We start from the raw sequence: 20,487 nt of genomic DNA, 5'->3' as shown, positions 1-20,487 counted from the left end.
AAAGTACTTTCGGGTAAACATGACAAGGAGTGGCCCGAGTAAAGTCTGAAGCACATACTTGTATTTTGGATATGAAAGGCAGGCATGTGCTTACTTACTGCACACATGAGCACACATGAGCACACATGGGAAGTGGTAGAGACAGACAAAAAATCCCCCTCACAAACAGCACAATAACACAGAAGCAGCAAATCGCCAATTTAAAATCTTACGTTAAGGCAAATCTAGATAAACACCCATAACAGGATTAAAAAACAATGGGAGTTTTCCTAGGGTTTTTTGTTTACTTTTTCTGTGATTGGCTTTTACACATTGACAAAATTTGCTTCAGCACTTTCTGGACATCTTCATCCATTTGACCCTAGACAAGGGAAAAAAGAAGAAAAGAATTCAAGCATCTCTCTATTCCTTAAGAAGATTTCCAAACTACTTTTGAGGCTTGTAAATCAGATCAATTTCCCAGAAGGAAGCAGTGTTAAATTTGTGCTTAAACAGTCACACCTTTTGGGTAGGATGTCTTTAAAAAAACATGCAAAGTTTTTACTTCATCTGCAGAAGAAACATCTTTCATTAAAATACCGACACTGTGTAACTGACAATATGAATCCATACCTGCACAGCATAGAGAAGATGCATCCTGTAAACTGAGACTATTTCCTGATGTTGCTTCTTTGTTTCCTATAAAATAGCAGAAAGTCACAGAGCATTCAGAATTGTTTAATTGAGAACTTCCCAATTAAGTTTAGAGAGCTCTGGGGGATTACAAACCATAGTCTTATGCATGCATGAAAAACCAGCTCAGATGGCACTATGTCCCTAGCCATCCAAAACATAATTTGCTTCAAAGTGTTGTCCACAGAAACACTAATTCTACCCATTCCAGTAGAAAAGTGAGTAAGACGACATCAGTTGTAAGAAGCACTGAGCTGCAAAGATGTGGAATGAGCACATACTCCTGAGCTTAACAGCAACCACAACTGAGGAAAACCAACAAAATTCTGACAAATAAATCTCCAACTGCACGAGCTCTTCCCTGAAGTCAGTGACCCACCTGTCAGCTAATGCCTTCCCAGGGAAGAGGAGGTGCTTACAAAGGTCTTATCCCATGAAATCCTCTGTTAATTACTCTACATTCAAACAAGGATCACCAATCTCCTTTCCCATGATCAGAGACTGCCAGATCCCAGAATCCATCTTCCCAAACCAATGTGAAGCTGCTAGGAAAGCTAGCCTACAGGAATGAAAGAATGCTTCTGTCCTGTGTTAAATCCTGACCACTTTCCTGACATGTTACATATCTTTGCATATTATACTACTTTGCTGGTCCTTAAGCAGTGGGAGATGAAAGGTCCTTTGGGACTTGATGGACTAGGATAAGAAACAACGTGGGCCTTTACAGTGACAGGATGCAGTACTTAACTGTCTGCCTACTTGTGCCTCCCCACTGCAAGGGAATTTTTGTGGCCCATAAGCATACTGACTTTTCCTTCTGCTTGTTGGGGAAGGTAGGAAAGCAGACACCAGGTGAGCCATTTAGCACGTCAGGCTGGGAATTCTCCTTTGAGAGTCACTTCAGAGCTCTTAACAAAGGCCTCTGGTGAGCACTACCTCCTTTTCATCCTCAGCAGTGAACTGAAGTGCTCCTTGGGAGAGGCAAGCTCTCCCAAGCTTTTGTTTTGCTCTCAATAGCAGTTATGACTCAACCCAGCTTAGAAGACTGGACCTTTGATGTAAAACCAAATACAATTAAAGACAAACCTTTAAGCAGTTCAGAATTTCAGAGAATGAACTGTGCTTCCCTATAAAAAGACGGATTTGCTTGATTTGAAACTTCATGTCTTCAGTAACCACTTTCTTCCAAAAAGTCAAACTTATTTTAGCTTAAAAAATCAAAAGATTTCAGCTGATGAAAACATTTGAGAAAATGGACAGATCTATCACACATCAGCCATATTCACAAGTAAGGGTCCCAGCAACAGGTCTGGTCACTCCATGCCGCTACGAGTACACAAACACTGCCTCACTATTGATCTGAGAAGGTCTATTAGGGAAAACAGCTTTCTTTAGTTAAGACTATATCTAAAGAACAATTTGTGATTGTGAGCAAACAGAGAAATTACAGAATTTCTGGATGAAAATTCCTTTCCCTGTGCTCTGTTTTAAATGAAGCAGAGTGAGGAATGGCACACGTATCATCAGAGAACTGGGAATAAGGGTGGGTTTACAAGTTATCACACTTACTGCCAGTTGGTTTTGCAACTGCTTCACTTGTTGTTGTAATGCCTCCAGCTGCTGGCTTTGTCTTTTAGGGGCACTGGTTGAGTAGGAAAGCTGAGAAAGGCTGTTCAATGCTTCTTTCAATTTGCTGATTTCCTTGGACATTTCGTTGATCTAGGGAGGCAAAAAATAGCTTTTCATGAAAAGCTGCAAGGCATACTGTATATTCTTGTGGGTCTCACCTTCGGGTTATTTGTGACTCACATTTAAGATGTGGGGAAAAACAAGATGTAAGTAAACTGGATGGACAGAGACATCATGTAAGCAAAAAGTTACAGTGTTTCTCTATATAGCCCAAACAGGTTAAGAAAACTGGGGCTGCTCAGCCTGGAGAAGAGAAGCTGCGTGGAGACCTCAGAGCAGCCTTCCAGTGTCTGAAGGGGGCTACAGGGATGCTGGAAGAGGGACTTTCATCAGGGACTGTAGCAATAGGACACGGGGTGATGGGTTCAAACTTAAACAGGGCAAGTTTAGATTAGATATAAGGAAGAAGTTCTTTACAGTGAGGGCGGTGAGGCACTGGAATAGGTTGCCCAAGGAAGTTGTGAATGCTCCATCCCTGGCAGTGTTCAAGGCCAGGTTGGACAGAGCCTTGGGCGACATGGTTTAGTGTGAGGAACCCCTGCCCATGGCAGGGGGGTTGGAACTAGATGATCTTAAGGTCCTTTCCAACCCAAACCATTCTGTGATTCTATGAAAATGCATTTCTTGCTCTGAAAGCCAGGAATATTTACTAACATTTACCACCTCTACAAATACTGCTGCTGAACACAAGACATACCAAAAACAGGCCAGCTATTCACAGCTAGCAAAATACATAGCTTTTTATAAAGAAATGTGTAGTAAGAGATATGGTAGCTGCAGAAAAAAAATAGTGAAGTAATGCTACGGTTAAGATGATTCAGAATAGTGCATTTTTGTTCCTTTCTGATCTTTTGTTTTCTTGTCTACTTTGGAATCTCCTTCTGCTGTAAATCCCATTTCTTTGACTTCAGCTGCCTGAATAATGTGAACTTAACCTAAGCAGAACTTCAAAGAGGTAAACTGAAACATCATTCATATCTCCACAGGGGAGGGAAACCAACTGTGGAGTTAAACATATTGAAAACGTCTTTGATATCTGAATTTTAGATGGGCAAATGCACCCAAAAGTTACTCCACTCTGTGACTCTTGACAGAGCATTGTCTGTTATGTTACCATCCAACAAGTTCTGAAGTCTGAACTCATGTAACTACCTCCAGTGCAGTGAATCACTAACCTTTTTATCTTTATCCTCTTCCAGTTTTGATGAGCTTTCAGAACATCTTTTCATTTGAAGAAGATCTTCTTGAGCTTGGTGGTACTTTTGCTGAAGACCAGCCACCTCCCGATCCTTTGCTTCAAGCAGAGTGTGCATACCTTCTTTCTCTTCTTTCAAGTGTGAAACTTCATTTCTCAGTTGCATGGCATCTAAGGACGCTTTTTCCTTCTCATAGATTACATCCTTCAGTTTGGATGACAAAACACTAACTTCACGCTCTAGTGATGACTGCAGCTTTTCAAATGTAGCCTTGGGTACCATTGCTTCATTTATTGCAGCCTTTTCTTCCAGCAATTCTTTCTGTAAGTTTCTTAATTCACTTTCCTTGTTGGTAAGCAGTATTTTGAGCTCATTTATTTCTTCCTCCATTTCCTTCAGAGTGTTTCTGAGTGCATTCATCACCTGCTGGTGTTCAGTAATGGGCAAAGAGTTTTGTTTCTGAGAATCTAACAGTTGCTTTAGTTCTTCTGCTTCATCCAATACTTTTGTGTACTGGGATTTCATTTCTGATAACTCATTCTCTGCTTTGTATTTCAGAGAACTTGTTAGTTGCATCAGTTTCTCATGTTCTTCTCTAGGAATGTAGTCCAAAGCTATATCATCCTGAGTTTTTCTCTTCCTATAGCCTTCAAGCTCTGTTTGTGCTTCTTTGTACAACTGAGATAGTTCACTAAGTTGTCTGTTGAGCTCATCTATCATTCTGTGCATCCCATCTTTCACTTCTCCAGCTTCAGCACCAGATTCCAACTGTGTCTGATTTTTCAGCTTGTCCTGTAGCCTTTTAATCTCCTCTTGCCCTTCTTTGTACCTCTCAATCAACAATGCTTTCTCTTGATTAATGTTATCAATAACTGCACAGTAAGACATCTTCATTTCCTCACACTCTTCCACAGACAATTTGTTTCCCACATTCTGTTCTCTTTCTTCAAACTTTTTCTGTAGCTCTCTCACTTTCTCTTTTTGTCTTTCACCTTCCTCCAAGGCTCTCTTCAACTCTTGCTTAAGCATTTCAACTTCTTCACATGTAACCTTTAACCGATTTAGATCACAACTGGTTTCTTCACTTTCAAAGGAAACAAGACCCAGCTTCATTTGCCTTTGTACATTCAAACCCTCTTTCATAGCTTCCTCATACCTGTTTTGAGTTTCTTGGAACTTCAGGTTAAGATTGGAACCATTTTCTGAAATGTTTGTGCTATTTAAATGATCTGTTTCTGGGACTCTAGACTGGACCTGAACTTCTATCTGCTTTCTTTTGTCTTCGGAATTTTCTAATCTCCTCTGCACATCCTTTAAGTCTTCCTGGAGGTACTTTGTTTTTACCTCACTGGGGCTTGTCAACTTATCTTGAGTTTGTGTGGCCTTTAATGTAGACTTAAACTCCTGAACTGAGAACTCATTTTGTCTACCTGCTGTTTGCTCAAATTCTGTTTGAGTTGGATGATTAGATTCTACAGTTGAATCCACTTCTTTAGGTGTTCTTTCCTACGCAAAAAGAAACCCAAACAATGGCACAATAAAAGCAAGTACATGATTATACTTTTTAGAACAGAGTAAGCAAGGAAATCTTGCCACATGCTCCAGAGACACACAATTAAAGCACCATGGAAGAAAGTTTTAGAAAAATTCAAAGCCCAGCTGCTCCCATTTAGTCATCTACAGCAAGAGAAGGTAGCAAGTGCCAAGCTCCTCTGAAAGTCTGGGCTGATCTCCATAAGCTAATAATCAAAGCTATGCAAATTAAAATTCTGCTAACACAACTGTTAACAACATCTTTTAGAATGTGGTTATCATAATAAACAAAGTTATTCAGTAATCTATGGGAAAAGTGAGATGATCAAAACACTGACTTAATCCCTCAGGGCAGAGTGTTTTACCATCAACAAGCTCGTTAAATTGCCTTCACAGTACATCTCTTTAAAAATAGTAAGCAGCTCTTTGTTCTGCTAGCACATTAAACAGAGCACTAGAACAGCAGAAAAATAAGCCACCTGTAACTTGTCCTGCAGCTCCTTATTATGCAATGTCAAAGAAGCAATTTTTGCTTGCATCAACAGAAGTAGATCTTGCTGGTCAGCTTCAGAACTCACATCCAATAAACTATCAGCACCTTCGGAGAATGAAAACAAAAGATTTAAAAGCTTCAAAAAAGCTGGAATACCAGCTAGTTATTCTAACCTTTCAAATTGAACAGTGCGTTCCCATGATCACTGAGTGTAGCAAACTGAGCAAGCAAACTGTTCCTAGAACTCTTCCCCCAGAAACGTGTTAGATCACGCAACAGAAGCAGGAGGTTTTGGTGGGCAGCTGCTAGTGAAATTACAAAACATTACTTAGTACTTGCTGTGTCTCTGCTTCAAAGTGGAAAGGCACAGAGGAATTCTGACCAGACTGCAACACTTCACGCCACCTAAAACACCTCACCAAACATGAAAATAAGGATTAAGTGTTATTGTATACCTGTTGTGCTGTCACTCAGTCTGTCTTTGCTGTCTCGATTCAAGGAGCTGAATTCTTCCTGTTGAGACACCAAAAGAAAATGCTTTCACAGAGAGCAGATGTAAAGCTGGACAGTTCACCAGAAAGCAGCATAGACAGTATAGATCTCGATGGATAAAGCCTGCCAAAGCAGACTTCTTTTACTTCTAGAATCTTGTTTAATTGTAGAAGGTGGCCAATATTTTAAAGCCATTCAAGTTCCATTGCCCAATTCTCATTAAGTATTAATGAAATATGGGCAACTATCTCACAGATAGTTTGGAAAGCTGCAACCCCTGTGATAAATAATAGCAGCATATTGTCATGTATTAAAAGAAAAAAACCCAATCCTCACTACCATAAGGTGAAGATCAGATAGAACACAACCAACCACTTCTGCGGTATTTTTTGGTGAAAGGGTCTCTACTTTTTACACTGCACAATGCCATGCACTTCGCTGGTATTACCTAATGAGCTCTCACAGCATTAATACTTATTTTCATAACCATATTCCTAACATATTCAGTAAAGATTAAAGTAATCCTCACTTGCTTTATAAATATAATTGAAATAGTTTTGGACTCCTTTTTGTTCCTAAAACTCAGCTAATTAATTCACAGGAGACTGTACAGCAAAATGGGTTATTAAGCAAAATGGAACTATACTTTCATTCCCTGAGTTTCATAAGAACAGAAAACTGATACCTTGTACACCTGATCAGCAAAGAAAGCCTGCCCTTTTCCAGTCATGGGAGTCGATGTTGATGAGTATGGAGAGGACAAATCACTAATCTGTAAAATATTTTATATAAATAAGTACGTATACATACATGTACATGTAATTACTTGTGTAACATGTGCCCATATATACAAACACATTAAAGAGTACTTTTCCCTGCACTAACCTAAGTCAGTCAGCTTCAAAAAGCAGATCTAATAATTCAGTGCTTTCCTGAGTCAGTATTACATATACAGGGTAGCTGTTATACAGGTAACACTCCAGTTTAATATTAAACCTAACTATTATGCTGCATTTTTTATACTATATATTTATATATATTTTATACTTCAGATGGAAGAAACAATTGTACAGTAAAATTTGTACAGTTTATCTTAGACCATGCTGCATTTCAAGCAATTTTACTTGGTTAACCTAACCAACATGTCTTGTATGTCACATGTTGTCACATGTGTCATGTGTTTTCATGGTGTCATCCTAATTTCAGGAAAAGAACTCTTGTCAAGACGAGCACATAACAGTGACAGAGGAAATCCAGCCCACATCATTCACATCATGTTCAAAACCCTTTTCATCCCTTAAAAGCATCTCAAAATTGGTCTTTTCTTTACCTGAATAGGACTGATAGGAGGAGGTGGGGCTTTGCGTTTTTTTGGAGTTCCACTTCTTTCTGAGCTTAATTTAGAGCCTTGATCATGCTGCAAGTTTCACCAGCCAGAAAAGGTAGGTTTGTTAGTTTGGTTAGTAAAGTCTCAGCAAGTTGGTTTTTTTATAAAATAAAAAGTAAAAAAAAATCCCACATTAATATCAACTTCTGCAGCTCATGCAATGCCTTGGGGTTTTTTTTCTATGTAAAGACCACGTCTATTAACACAAAGATATTAAACATGCCTGACAATAAGAACCTGCCCCCTCGTAATCCATGCTTCAGTGGAAACAAACAAGATTTAGTGAAAAAGCAGCAGCTGACAATAGGCTTAGCACTAGTGATCTTAAAGACTTCCATTAATACACAGTCCAGTCATGCAATTCTTAACAGCTACCATCTTTTCTCTCCACCAGCTTCTGCCTGAGCTCCCAGAAAAACCCATCTCTCCGCTCAGAGAAAGAACGAACCAGTGCAATGCACCCTTATCCACTTCCCAGCCACCAGCAGGTCTACAAGGTCTACTTGCACTCATGATACTACATAAAAAATGTAAGAAACAAATTCAATTGCCTTAATCTTCTAGGGTTCTCACGGGTGAGGGTCTCCAGTCAGATGTAATCAGGGATAACCCTTCAATTGCATGTTTTAGAAATAGGGAACTTTCCTTGATCATCTTCTCTGCAGTTTAAACAGATAAGGAACCCAAAAGCCAAACTCCTACGTTACACATGAGAGAAGTGGTGTATCTTGCTGTCACACATGTGCACACACACACATGTCCTCCCTTGTCTCACTGAGAGTGCTGGCTGCTGTTAGAGAGAGAAGCTAAAACTGAAAGTGATGTTTCTGAAACATTAAACAAGCAACAAAAACCTTTCATATTACAGAGCAGTCTATGGCAGCACATCTCACAGTGGCACTTACTACTGTTTCTAGTCAATATTTTGTGATTTTAAAACCAAAAGGACAAATACCTGCTTTGCTCTTGTTGGTGACTTTGTATCTGTGAAGCAGAAAAGAAGTGGCATTAAGAACAGCTATGGAAGAAAATGTTACTTGCCATTCCCTAACCCATCTCCCAGCTCTACTTCCCACACCATAAATACTTTGTTTGGTTTCTCAATTCCTCTCTGAAATCTGAGAAATACATTTTTATTTTCCAAATTCCATTTGAACCATATGGTTTCTCTATTGCTTTTTGGGTTTCATGCTGAGATAAAATTTTAAGGGTTGTGACAATTCTTATTCCCCTATAGTCTCACACCATACTTGAACACTATCTCCTACTTCAGATATCCATCAGTTTGACCATAAAACCCTCTATCTGCATTAGTTCCTTCTCCAAACCCTCTACTCAGGAGCTCTATGTTACTCTTTCATATAATAAAAAAGGATCTATTCCAAATTGTATGCAAGACTTCATAATGCTGGTACATCAGCTTACCTTTTCTTTCTCCAAAACACTGTTTCTGCCCTGCTTAGTACTTTATCCCATGCTAAATATTACAATCTATGGCAAAGATCTCATTTTCCTGCTTTTGGGAAGCCTCAGATAGATCATCTTTGAGATGGTTTTTGAAACTTTTCAAGCTACCTTATGAAGTAAACTTGTGCATTGCTAAACACACATGTAGACAGGTCAAGAAGTGACAAACCGCAGGTCTGCATCTCTTACATACCCACATCCTGAGATAACTTTGATGACAGGAGATTCTGTATCCCTGTATTCTCGGAGAGCTTGGAGTAATGCAGGGCATTATGTCCAAAGACATCTACTAAACTGACATCTGCACCCTTCTTAAGGAAGGTTTCCACCATGTTAAGGCTACCAGCTTCACAAGCAATCATTAAAGCAGTCCTGGATAAAACAGACAAAACAGACACACAGAGGAAGTGTCAAGAGTGTACTCTTTAAGCAGCAGCTCATTGTTTTTCAGGAAAAGAAGGGTGACAGTTACTGTGCAATAAGGCCCAAGATTTTATCACAGGGTATTGACATATACATGTAACCGTTGTTTTTCCTTACGAACACTGGCCTACCCAACCTCCTCTTCCCCACACTCCCCAGCTGGACCTTCTGCAAAGACCTGGCATGCTTTGCACAGGTTTCCAAACATGTCTAAAAATGGGTTCCCAAGGCTAAGAGGAGACTCATACATAGAAATGGCTGCAGGATAAAGTCAGACTATCAAATCTCACTGCCACACTCCAGTTACAGCTCTGCAAGTGGTGGCACATGAAAGCTGCTTTCACATGTTGCTTTTAAACAAAATAGATAAACGGATTTCAAACAAAAAGCAGAACAAACCTCAAACCCTGATCTAATCAGGGTTTTAAAAAAGGCCCATTAGAGTACCATTAGATCCCCTCTCCAACACAGGGTAGCTATACAGTGCCAGATCCTACAGTAAGGGTAGCACACAGAAGGAGTGTTTGTCTTCCTAACAGGTTACATCCCAACTACTTGAAGGGGTTACAAGAGATGTACAAAATAATTACAAACACACATAAAGACACACCTTTCAAGCACAACCTAATACTGCTTTTCTGCTTGGGCATAACTCTCCCTTCTCGACACAAAAGCATGCCTAATGGGCTGGCCAAGTTCACTGGCAAACACATTCCTCAGCGCAGATATGAAAATGAAAAGTTGCGACAGTGATAATATTTGCTAGATATTAAGACAATTGTTTGACTGATGAATTAAACATACTCCCCGTAGTGGGTGAGCCCTGGAAAAGTAATGGCTGTTGCAGTACTGTGCTAAAACACAGTGCTGACTGGCAACTTGGCTAACACTGCCAGAGTCACAGGGATGATTTTAGATTACCAAAGAACTCATTTAGTCTGCACAAGAGATGAAATCTGAGATGCCATTTTTAAAGGTTACCCCCTTCCTCTTCCAAAAAGGCTTCTCCTTTTTTCAGTAAAAACTTAACCACTTTTGTGAACACAAGATGCTAGAGTGGCCACTCTCCTTACCAGAAGGAAAGCGAGAAGTAAAATGGTATATTATGTCGTTTTCTTGTTTCTATACACAGTACTCTGCTAAAAGAGAAAATACAAAAATGCAAGTCTGTCCTATCTATGACAGAAACACTTTCATCTAACTAAAGTAGAAACTCTTAACACTGTCCGTTGATTAAAGAGTAAGAGAGTGAGGGAAAGGCAGAGGTCCTAGAGCAGGCAGCACCTCAGGTTCAAAGCACTGATGATAAATGGGTTTTCTTTAGACAACTTAAAACAAAAGGCACACTAATAAAGTTTGGACTGATAAAAAACAAGTTAGGGCTCAGTCTTATCCGCCCAGGTGCTGCCAAAGAACAATATGAGCATTGTGCCACATACAATAATCAAGATTCCTATCACATGTAAGTGCCAAGTCTTCTCAGCATCTTGCTTTACCTTCACAGTTTAACCAGCCAGTCACAAAACAGTCCACAATTTTTAAATCTTCATCAGTATCATCAAAACAAAAGCATTTTTCACTACAAGGATGTTGCTTTTTAAAAAGTTTTCTGACACACACATATTACCTATTAATGCAGCAAATCTCTAAATGGCACCTTCTAAGACAACAGCATCTCCATGTAGAGATACGTACATATCTCTATATGCGTATACTTTACTGTATTTTTCTTTTGCTGCTGTGGCAGCATTATGGTGGAAAAAAGAATCCTCCACAGATGCTGTGCCTAAGTAACAGTTTTAGGATTTAAGCTGCAGAAACTAACTCATGACAAGAAAAGAGCAGCAGTTAGAACTGGGACATGTACAAAGTGATATGTGGGTAAGTGCTATCAATCAGATTCTTGTAGGAATTACTTACAAATGGGATTTACTGCTATAGTAGCCTAAGGGAAATCTTACAGGCACATTAGTTTTACAGTTGCATAGTTTCTGTTTCACCTTTCCTTTTAGGCAGAATTCTGTAAGCTTTCTCAATAATCAGTATATGCTGTATAGTACAGAAGGCATTAGTTCACTGTTTTGGTGAAAATATATATATATATTTCACTATATATGTTTTCACTAAACAACTATTTTGGGAAGGATTTGAGAAAAAAACTTAATTTGACAGCCATCCTTGCAGAAGAATTAACATGTTAACCCTGCTGTACCTTCCATTTTTATCCCTGGTGTTGATGTCTGCTCCATGATCCAGAAGGTGTTTGCAGACTTCTGTATGACCATTTTGTACCGCAAGCAGCAGAGGTATGTTTCCATCCTAGGAATGCATTTAAAGAAACTCTGAACAATAATCCATCCACTTACAAATACCACTCTGAGATTTCAAGGTCAGTCATGAACTTCACTTCTGTACAACACAAACAAGATGCTACCAGTATCTTTTTCTGATGTACCGTAAATGTAGCTGCGTTTACTTTAATTCCTTCCTTGACCACTGGGGATGCAAAGCATTAGGAGTAGACTAGAATGCTTTTTGTTGTTTGCTTAATGCTATGACATGATTTTGGAACTTTAAGTAGTTTTACAACAAAAATGGTAATTTTAACAAAGTACAAGGCAAAGTACTTAATTTCATACACAGAATAACGTAACTGGAAGACACCTTTAGAGGTTGTCGTGGTTTAAGCCCGGCCAGTAACTCAGAACCACGCAGCCGCTCACTGATTCCCCTTCATTCTTCCCCCTGCTCCCAGAGGGATGGGGAGGACAACCCCACCTCTGCTATGGCAAACTGCAGAAGGAACTTCCTCCACAAGAGAAATCCAAGAAGAAATAAAAGCATAGCACAGCTTTGAACTGCTGCACCTGAGACTGACTGGAGTGGAGGGTGGTAAAAGTTCTTAAGTATCTGAAGTACACAATGGATGAAGAGGTACATACCAAATCTTTGATGTTAATTGGACATTTGTGTTCACACAGAAGTTGAACTGCCTGGAGACAACCACATGAAGCTAAAAAAATAAAGATGACAAGCATGAAAGGAAGGAAAGACTAAAAGGATGAACAGCAAGATGTATGCAGAAATACAACTAACATTCATGGCCCAAATTATCATGAGAAGATATAACCTTTGAAAACTGAAATAAAAATCAATCTAATCTGAAGTATTCCAGTGGCTATGCACTTGCAAGTGCGCACGTTAAGTTTGATCACAGAATCATAGAATAACTGTAATTAACTGAAATTCAGTATTTGTGGTGTTTATAAAAAGAACCAACCTTGAAACTTGTAAAGAATCAGATGGAGTCACTAGATTTATGTAATTAGAATCTAAAATGCTCCACCAGGCTGAGGAGCTAGGAATATGAAGCATGACAAAATAATACAAGCTTTCAACAAAGAGGTTACCTGCATAATGTAAAGCTGTTTTTCCAGAATTGTCAGTGTTGTCTGCTGGACATTTACTCTGCACAGTTCAATAAGGAGAAATAAATGAAAAAAAAAAAGGCTATTAGAAAACCACCAAGAAAATAAAACATACGTTTGATGCTAAGGACAGAGCGCAGAACATCCTTGACAAAAGTTCTATGGGCTACTCCATAGAGCACAGCTTTCCTCTCTGCAAGTCTGGTCTCCTCTTTCTTGGTACCAGCTTATACTGATGCATTTAATCGTGTATTATTTCTGTTGAAGGCAGTAAGGCTCCATTCGCATTTGTAAAACTAAAGCATCAACAATCCAGTTACGTTTTGTGGTGTTATAAGCCACCAGGTACTACTGATCAATCTAGACTTCAAAGTAATAAATAAATAGTTTTTAAAAAAGTCTAATTTCAAATCTTTATCCAGACTTGTTTTGGTACATAAGATTTTAGTTTTAGATTACATCAAAGAAAAAGAATCAGAGAATCACAGAATAGTTTAGGTTTGACAAGACCTTCAAAATCATTGAGTTCGTTGAACTCGTTAACCCAACACTGCCAAGTCCACCACTAAACCATGTCACTAAGTGCCACATCTAGATGTCTTTTTAATACCTTCAGGGATGGTGACTCCATCACTGCCCTGAGCAGCTTGTTCCAATATGTTATTACCTTCTCTGTGAAGAAATTGTTCCTAATATCCAATCTAAAAGTCCCCAGTGCAGCTTGAGGCTGTTTTCTCTTGCCCTATTGCTTGTTACTGGGGACAAGAGACTGACCCCTATGTCACTACATCCTCCTTTCAGGTAGGTGTAGAGAGCAATAAGGTCCCCCCTGAGCCTTCTCCAGACTAAACAACCCCAGTTCCCTCAGCTGCTCCTCATCGCACTTGTGCTCCAGACCCTTCTAGACCTGGTTTCATTGCTCTCCTTTGGACACGAGAAGATACGACCCTGAAATAATCGGCTTCCAAAAATATTAATCTTGTGACTTTCAAATGTAGCACTGCCTCCAACACTTTTCAATATATTCTAGGAAAACAGGTTCACATAGATTACCACATTCTGTAACAAAAAGATAAAGATCCTGCCCGTCTAAATTATTTAGCCTGGTTTAATTCACTTCCATCATGACAAGATTAGGCACTCCTCACAGGTACAGTTTATATCACCAAGCTGGTCCACAGAAACAAAGTGACCTGAAGAGTGTGAACTATTGCAGAATATTACCAATGGGTTTGCACTTACAGACATATTTAGAAATCTGCATATTGTAATAAAATCAGGAAAATACAAACAAAAGCACTCCGTGGTAGTAGCTAGCAAGTGAATGGCCAGCAGATATTTAGTATTAAACAGACATCTAATTGCCGAGTTGATGCTGCTGCATGCGATACCATCAGTGACAGCTTGATGTCACTGTTTATGCTGTAAATGGGTTTGTGTTGGAAGTATTAAATATTCACAGTGAAACCCTGAATAAGGGAGCCTCAGTGGCTAACGACCAGAGAGTCGTTTAGGTTGGAAAAGACCTGATAACCCTTTCCAGGTGTGGAGGAACAGGGGAGACAGCTTGCAACGAGTATGGAGGTGAATCAGTGTAACTGGACAGTATTGTCAGAGACATTGACAGGGGTCAGTCAGCACAATTGGAGAGCCCAGAAGTAACCAGGGAAAATCAATCTAGAAGTTCAGATACAAGATCCATTCTCTTTCTGTACAACTGCTCTCAAGTGGGTTTGCTACAGTCTTACTGATAACTCCAAATTCCTAAAAAGCTCTCCCATTCCTCTGATCACATCTCCACCAAAAGTCATCTGGCCTTCTCAAACGGAGCCAAGATGGACAATGTCTCTCTCCTTGCTTACTAAGAGATGTCTTCAGCCTCAATACCACAAGAATCTTCTCTTCATCTTAATTTCTTTATTTTCTTTCTCCATTCTTTCTGCTCCCTCTCTAAACCCCTCATTGTCCTTTGCCTCATTCCACTGAAGATATGAGTATTTCCGTTTTTTCGCATCTAAATTGGTTTTGTTTCTTCTCCTTTTGACTTCAAAGTTAACAGACATTTCTGTGGTCAACAACAGACAGAAAGCATTCCAGTGGAACAATATCACAATCCCCCTAGAAGTAAAAAATCCTTTTCCTCTATATCTCTTAATCCATCTACTTGAAAGCCATCCAACCACACAGACAAAACACAGGAAGTTAAAAGTTGCAACCCGCTTGAAACCCAACCCTGATATGTCAGATCAGCTGCACATGGAAAACTCTGTTTGTGGAACATTCAAGGGAAGATACCACACTGTTTTCTATCATCATCCATTTTCAGTGCCTAAAAGGTCTTTAAACTCAAGCACATCTCTTGATTGCAAGGAGACAGGGCAAAAGTGTAAGAGTGTGATGCAGATTATTAGGAGGAAATGTCCCAATATCTAGTGGGACCAATCTAGAAGAACAAAAGGAAAACTGTGAAAAACAAAAGTAAGTTAATAGTATACTTTACCTGAAGTAACCTCTTAATGCAATCAGGGTGGCTGTTCTTCGCTGCAAGATGTAAAGCACTGTGTCCTAAATGAATAAAAGCAAAGCAAATTAAGCATTCAATCACACTAAAGCACAGGAATAAACTCTTCCATGACTAAGGCAAAATTCTGACTTATTCATCTTGTTCCTATCACAACATGTGAAAGTAAGGATAGAGAAAATAAAATAAAAAGCTACATCAAGCAGAATGCATTTGTGACACACTGTTGTTCAGGCAGTTTACAGAATAATCTTGATGTCTAGCTTCATAAAAAGGAGTAATGCAAACATTGTGTCAGACTATACCTTGGCAGAGGTAAATCTAAGATTGTGCAGTTTTGCTTCTTAAAATCCAATTTTCTTATATTACTCAGCCTCCCTTGTAGAAAGATGTCTCTCAAGTGTGTCCATGATTTCTTCCATTTGGCAATGAAAAAGGAACCCAGCAAAACCAACCAAATTAACTGCACTACAACGAATTTGTATCATCCACGAAGTGCATGTAGAAGGCTCAGAACATGGCCTACTTGGGTTTGCATCTCATAATTCTCTCTTCTGTTAATGTATTTAGCACACATGAGTGCACGTTTAGCTATGCAATAGTGATTTACTGACTATGGATTTGTGATGGAAGACTGCAGTCTATCCTCTTGTTCTATCTTATAGAGCATCTGAAAAATTGAAGAGGCCAAGACAGTAAAAGAATAAATTATATGTATAACTAAGAAAAGAAGGAGACAAGATTTAATACTTGATGCAGGCAGAGCCACTTCTGACAACAGACTCTCACTGTATATAATGTGACTATCACAGCCAAGGCTTTCCCTGATGAATACTGGGTCAACACTCTCAGGTGAGAGCAGGCAACCTCTTATTATCCAAACAACTAATAAATCCTGAGGCAAGATGAAGTATGAATTCTGAATAATAGTCTGTATCATATACATATATTCTCTTACCATTATGATAATCTGAATGGTTCTTCGGTATCACAGACGTTTCCTTATAGAGGCAAATCATTTCCACATATGACAGAACCCATGAGCCCAACATTTACAGGTCATTACTGGAAAGACGGAATGCTGACAGCTCATTCAGCTGACAGCTCATTCAGGTGACTCAGCTAGCCAGAGAAAACGCTGGGCACAGATTCTACCGAAATCTACTAAGAAGAGTTTGCCAGTTTCAAATTCAGCTCCCATCATTCTCTTAGTGAAGCAGCAATTAAGGCATAGGACTTTTGTGGGCTGAAACAGCGTACTTAATAGCTCTCAGCTCTCTTTTGGCCTGTATCAGCTCTTTTCATAATCCTGAGGAAATGTCTTACTGCAACTCCTGTAACAGTTAATGGGGTTAATAGCTTGGATGCACATAAAAGCAACACGGAAGATCTTGATTTAAACTGTAAAAAGCCTCACATGAAATTAACAAAAGAAGTTGGGGGAGGGAGATCTTTTTCCTTCATTTTATTTAAAAACAAACAAAATTTTAAAAACAGTAATATTCTAGCAACTATTTTACTTCTGGAGTCTGCTATAAATCCTGACATTTATAGTATTAGGTCAAAAGTTTTTAAGGGCTTTAGAATCTGAATTCTATATGCAGAAAAGCAAGTATGCCCAAACCTGCAAGTGTTACAGTTGCTTTTCCTACACAGCATGTGGGGAAAAGCAGTGTTGTCAAATCTGTAGTTGTACTCTGCACATCGAGAACTGTAAAGGCAAACTGAGTGTGTTATACCACATGTATAGGTTCACAGAGGCATACCTGCACCATCTTGGGCTGTCACATCTGCACCATGTGTCACCATGATCCTGAGGCACTCCACATGCCCTTTCATGGCTGCCAGGTGAAAACTGGAAGAGAGGATTTACATGTCACTTTTCTTTTATTAAGACCTCCTTTCTCTTTCATTCACAAATCAAGTACTGGCAAGTTCTCCCCTCCCTGTCCTTAGATCTTTTGGCATCCCTTCTCTGCCTCCCAAGAAGATAATAGCTCTGAAAGTGAAAGGGCAAATCGAGAAGTTTTTGTAGCCATACTTTTATGCCACACCTCAAATCCCATGTTCAGTTTTGGGTCCCTCACTACAAGAAAGACACTGAGGTGCTGGAGCAGGTCCAAGGAAGAACAATGGAGATGAAGGGTCCGGAGCACAAGTGCGATGAGGAGCAGCTGAGGGAACTGGGGTTGTTTAGTCTGGAGAAGAGAAGGCTCAGGGGCGACCTTTTTGCTCTCCACAACTACCTGGAAGGAGGTTGTAGTGAGTTGGGGGTTCGTCTCTTGTCTCCAGTAACAAGCAATAGGGCAAGAGGAAATGGCCTCAAGTTGCACCAGGGAAGGTTTAGATTGGCTATTAGGAAACATTTCTTCATGGTTGTTAAGCATTAGAACAGGCTGACCAGAGAAGTGGTGGAGTTCCCATCCCTGGAGGTATTTAAAAGACATGCAGATATGGCACTTAGGGACGTGGTTTAGTGGTGGACTTGATGATCTTGAAGGCTTTTTCCAACCTAAACAATTCTGATCCTACACAGCCTGTTTTCTCATTAACCCACGGACTTATGTGCATCTAGTCCCACACAATTTCTAAACTAATGTCCCTAGTGATGCAATATATCCCCACAGAACACCTTGGCTTGGGCATTAATGATGAAAACATTTGCAATGATTGATTTTGCTCTAGTCATTCTACTCAGTCCCAATGTCCCCATTTCAGTGGACAAAATTTGTTCCTCTAAGAGGGGATTGAGCTCCTAAATTAAACTATATGAAGTTGTGCTTCTGCAATGTCCTTTCCAGAGCTCATCTTTCTTCTGTGTAAAGGGAAAAAAACCCCAAACAAACCCAAACCTTAGTGCTTGTGAATATCACCTGTAAAAATCAAAGCTACTGGATATTTGTATTTTTTCAACTTTTGGCATTGCTTTTCACCTCAAGCACCTGCTTGTTTGAACAGCAGGAAATTGCAGAGGTTACCAAGCATACCATGACAGGATGCATTCAACAGCATGAATTACCAAAGATCTAATTACAGAACAAATCAAAGAAGTTATACTGAATTCAAGCCTTTTTACAACTGAAGGTTCATGTTTGACACCTCCTTGGCACTTCAAGATTCACAGAAGCAGTCCTATACACATGCTGCTGACTTAAGTTTGTTGGGAAGCAAAAATGAAGGAAAAGCTTCTGAAAACAGATAAGCTCATATCCTCCTGATGCATATCATGTCAACACTGTGAGTCTCAAGATACAGGCACAATACTGGCAGACATACTGCTTCCCTGTGAGTCCTACTAATACCAGTGTGGTATACAGAGCTGTTTTCCAGTGGAAGCAAGGTAAAAAAATTCAAGACAAAAACACTTTCATTTACTATGAAATTGCATGTTAACATTTTGAACTTTCAAAAGTCCCAAACTGAAAGAGCCAGCATTCCAGAAATGTTTTCTAATATCTTTTAGAGGAGACGTTCATTTTTAACATCATGTGCCCCTGTGTTATGGGGATTTTCCCCTGGAATCTAAAGGGAAAGTCAGAAATCATGTAGCCACACCAACCACTGTATTTAAGAGTTTACATTTTGAAGAATGGCTTCCTCTAAATGTAAAAACTAACAAACACTGAAAGTTCAGCTTGATAACCAGGGAAACTGGGAATAACAGGCAGGAATGAAACAGATATTTCTGGCACATAGTACATGAACTGCAACTCTGTGCTTCTCTAAGCCATAGACTTCTTTGCAACCTTCTTGAAAACTCAGCACAGAAAAAGACCTACAGACAAGGTCTGGCAAAGGGTGTAGAATTAATCAAAACAGGAGTGCTTCTGGAACAGAATCCTTTACCAAGTACAGCAACTACCCCACTTCCTACATGGAGTCCTTCCACACTGACTGCTCACTGCAAATGGTAGACAGACGGAACTTCAGATTTGAACCATTCTCTGCAGATATAAAAATATCCTGTGTGCTCATCCTCATGCTTACTACTGCCATAAACATAGTGAAGAGTTAACACTTCGAAGAGCATAAAAAGCACTGCTGCTGGCTGTTCTCTAGTCACTCAAAATCAAAACTTCATGTACTTGGTGACCAATGACTGTGTAAATAATCTTCTATAGAAAACGTTTCTCAGGCTCTGGGAAAATGGCTGGGGGAGGGACACAAAAGGAGCCTGACAAATTCCAACACCTCTGATTTAGCCAGCAAAACATACCAGCAAATACAGAAACATGTTCTGATACATTTGTGTAGATACATAATATGCCTGAAGCCACTTATATACTAGGAAGGCTGTAAAGCATGCACTCAGCTCACTTACACTTGACAATATTCATAAGAATAACAAATACCTGAATATTAATAACTTGGCTAAATCTGGTACACTGATGTTTTATGGACAGACTGTGTACAATGGTGCCAAATGCAACATTAATACACAAGAGCAAAAAAGGTTTTATTTAGGTAAAATCAGATGGCAAACGCAGTATCAAAGAGAGAAGAAAAACTTAACCCCTTTCAGGCTACACACCTATGAACACCACATCAGTCCCACCAACGCAAACAATTCCCATGCCAGTTCTCATCAAGTCCTCACACACCAGATGCTTTGTTTCATGTGGTCAAAAATATTTTAGAGTAAGAAATGTTTAAAAATATCATTTCTCCCAAACTGATGAGATGAAAGAAATATCATCTCGAAGTAGTAAAAGTGGTGTGAAAGATGAGAGAACATGTACGAAGGATGTAAAGATCTGGTGAGAGCAAGAATATAGAAGCTATGTGGAGAGTCCTGTGAAAAGAGTGGCTGGTAAGGTTTAACTCTTAGTCATTAATAGCGACCTAAGCCCAGTAGCATTGGGCTGCTATAGCTCCCTCCCAATTACTTCTCCAATTATTTCTGTGTCCCCTCCCTACATGCTTGTACTGCTACTACCCCTTGCATAGCCCTGTAGTGAGGTGTTTTTTCTCAGTAATCTAAAAGCACTTGGGAGAGGAATGGGGGACATGGTTAGTTAGCTGCTGCTTTAGTAAACTGAACAGGCTTAAAAGGAAATCAGCCCAGCTCTAGAGGGAGACGAGAATGACTCCAGACTGGCATGAACCTATTACAGTCATATTTATCATAGAATCATAGAATAGTTAGGGTTGGAAAGGACCTTAAGATCATCTAGTTCCAACCCCCC

At 39.5% G+C, this 20,487-nt stretch overlaps 1 protein-coding gene across 1 annotated transcript; it reads right to left on the bottom strand.

The window, feature by feature from the left end:
• RAI14 (retinoic acid induced 14) lies at positions 1-17,156 on the bottom strand (the record flags this gene model as incomplete). The annotated part of the gene is made up of 16 exons (XM_010022363.1): positions 1-361; positions 613-678; positions 2,242-2,391; positions 3,537-5,063; positions 5,570-5,688; positions 6,039-6,096; positions 6,605-6,607; positions 6,761-6,847; positions 7,406-7,492; positions 8,418-8,446; positions 9,123-9,301; positions 11,565-11,671; positions 12,295-12,365; positions 12,763-12,820; positions 15,281-15,345; positions 17,068-17,156. Coding segments are annotated over 16 exons (2,773 nt in total), but the record flags the coding sequence as incomplete, so codon positions are not given.
• Positions 17,157-20,487: the final 3,331 nt, after the last annotated feature.

This window comes from Nestor notabilis, unplaced genomic scaffold (genome assembly GCF_000696875.1).
Source record: "Nestor notabilis isolate BGI_N333 unplaced genomic scaffold, ASM69687v1 scaffold16249, whole genome shotgun sequence".
NCBI classification, from domain to species: Eukaryota; Metazoa; Chordata; class Aves; order Psittaciformes; family Psittacidae; genus Nestor; species Nestor notabilis.
The sequence above is the reverse complement of the archived record's forward strand: the minus strand, read 5'-3'. Positions and strand labels throughout refer to the sequence as shown.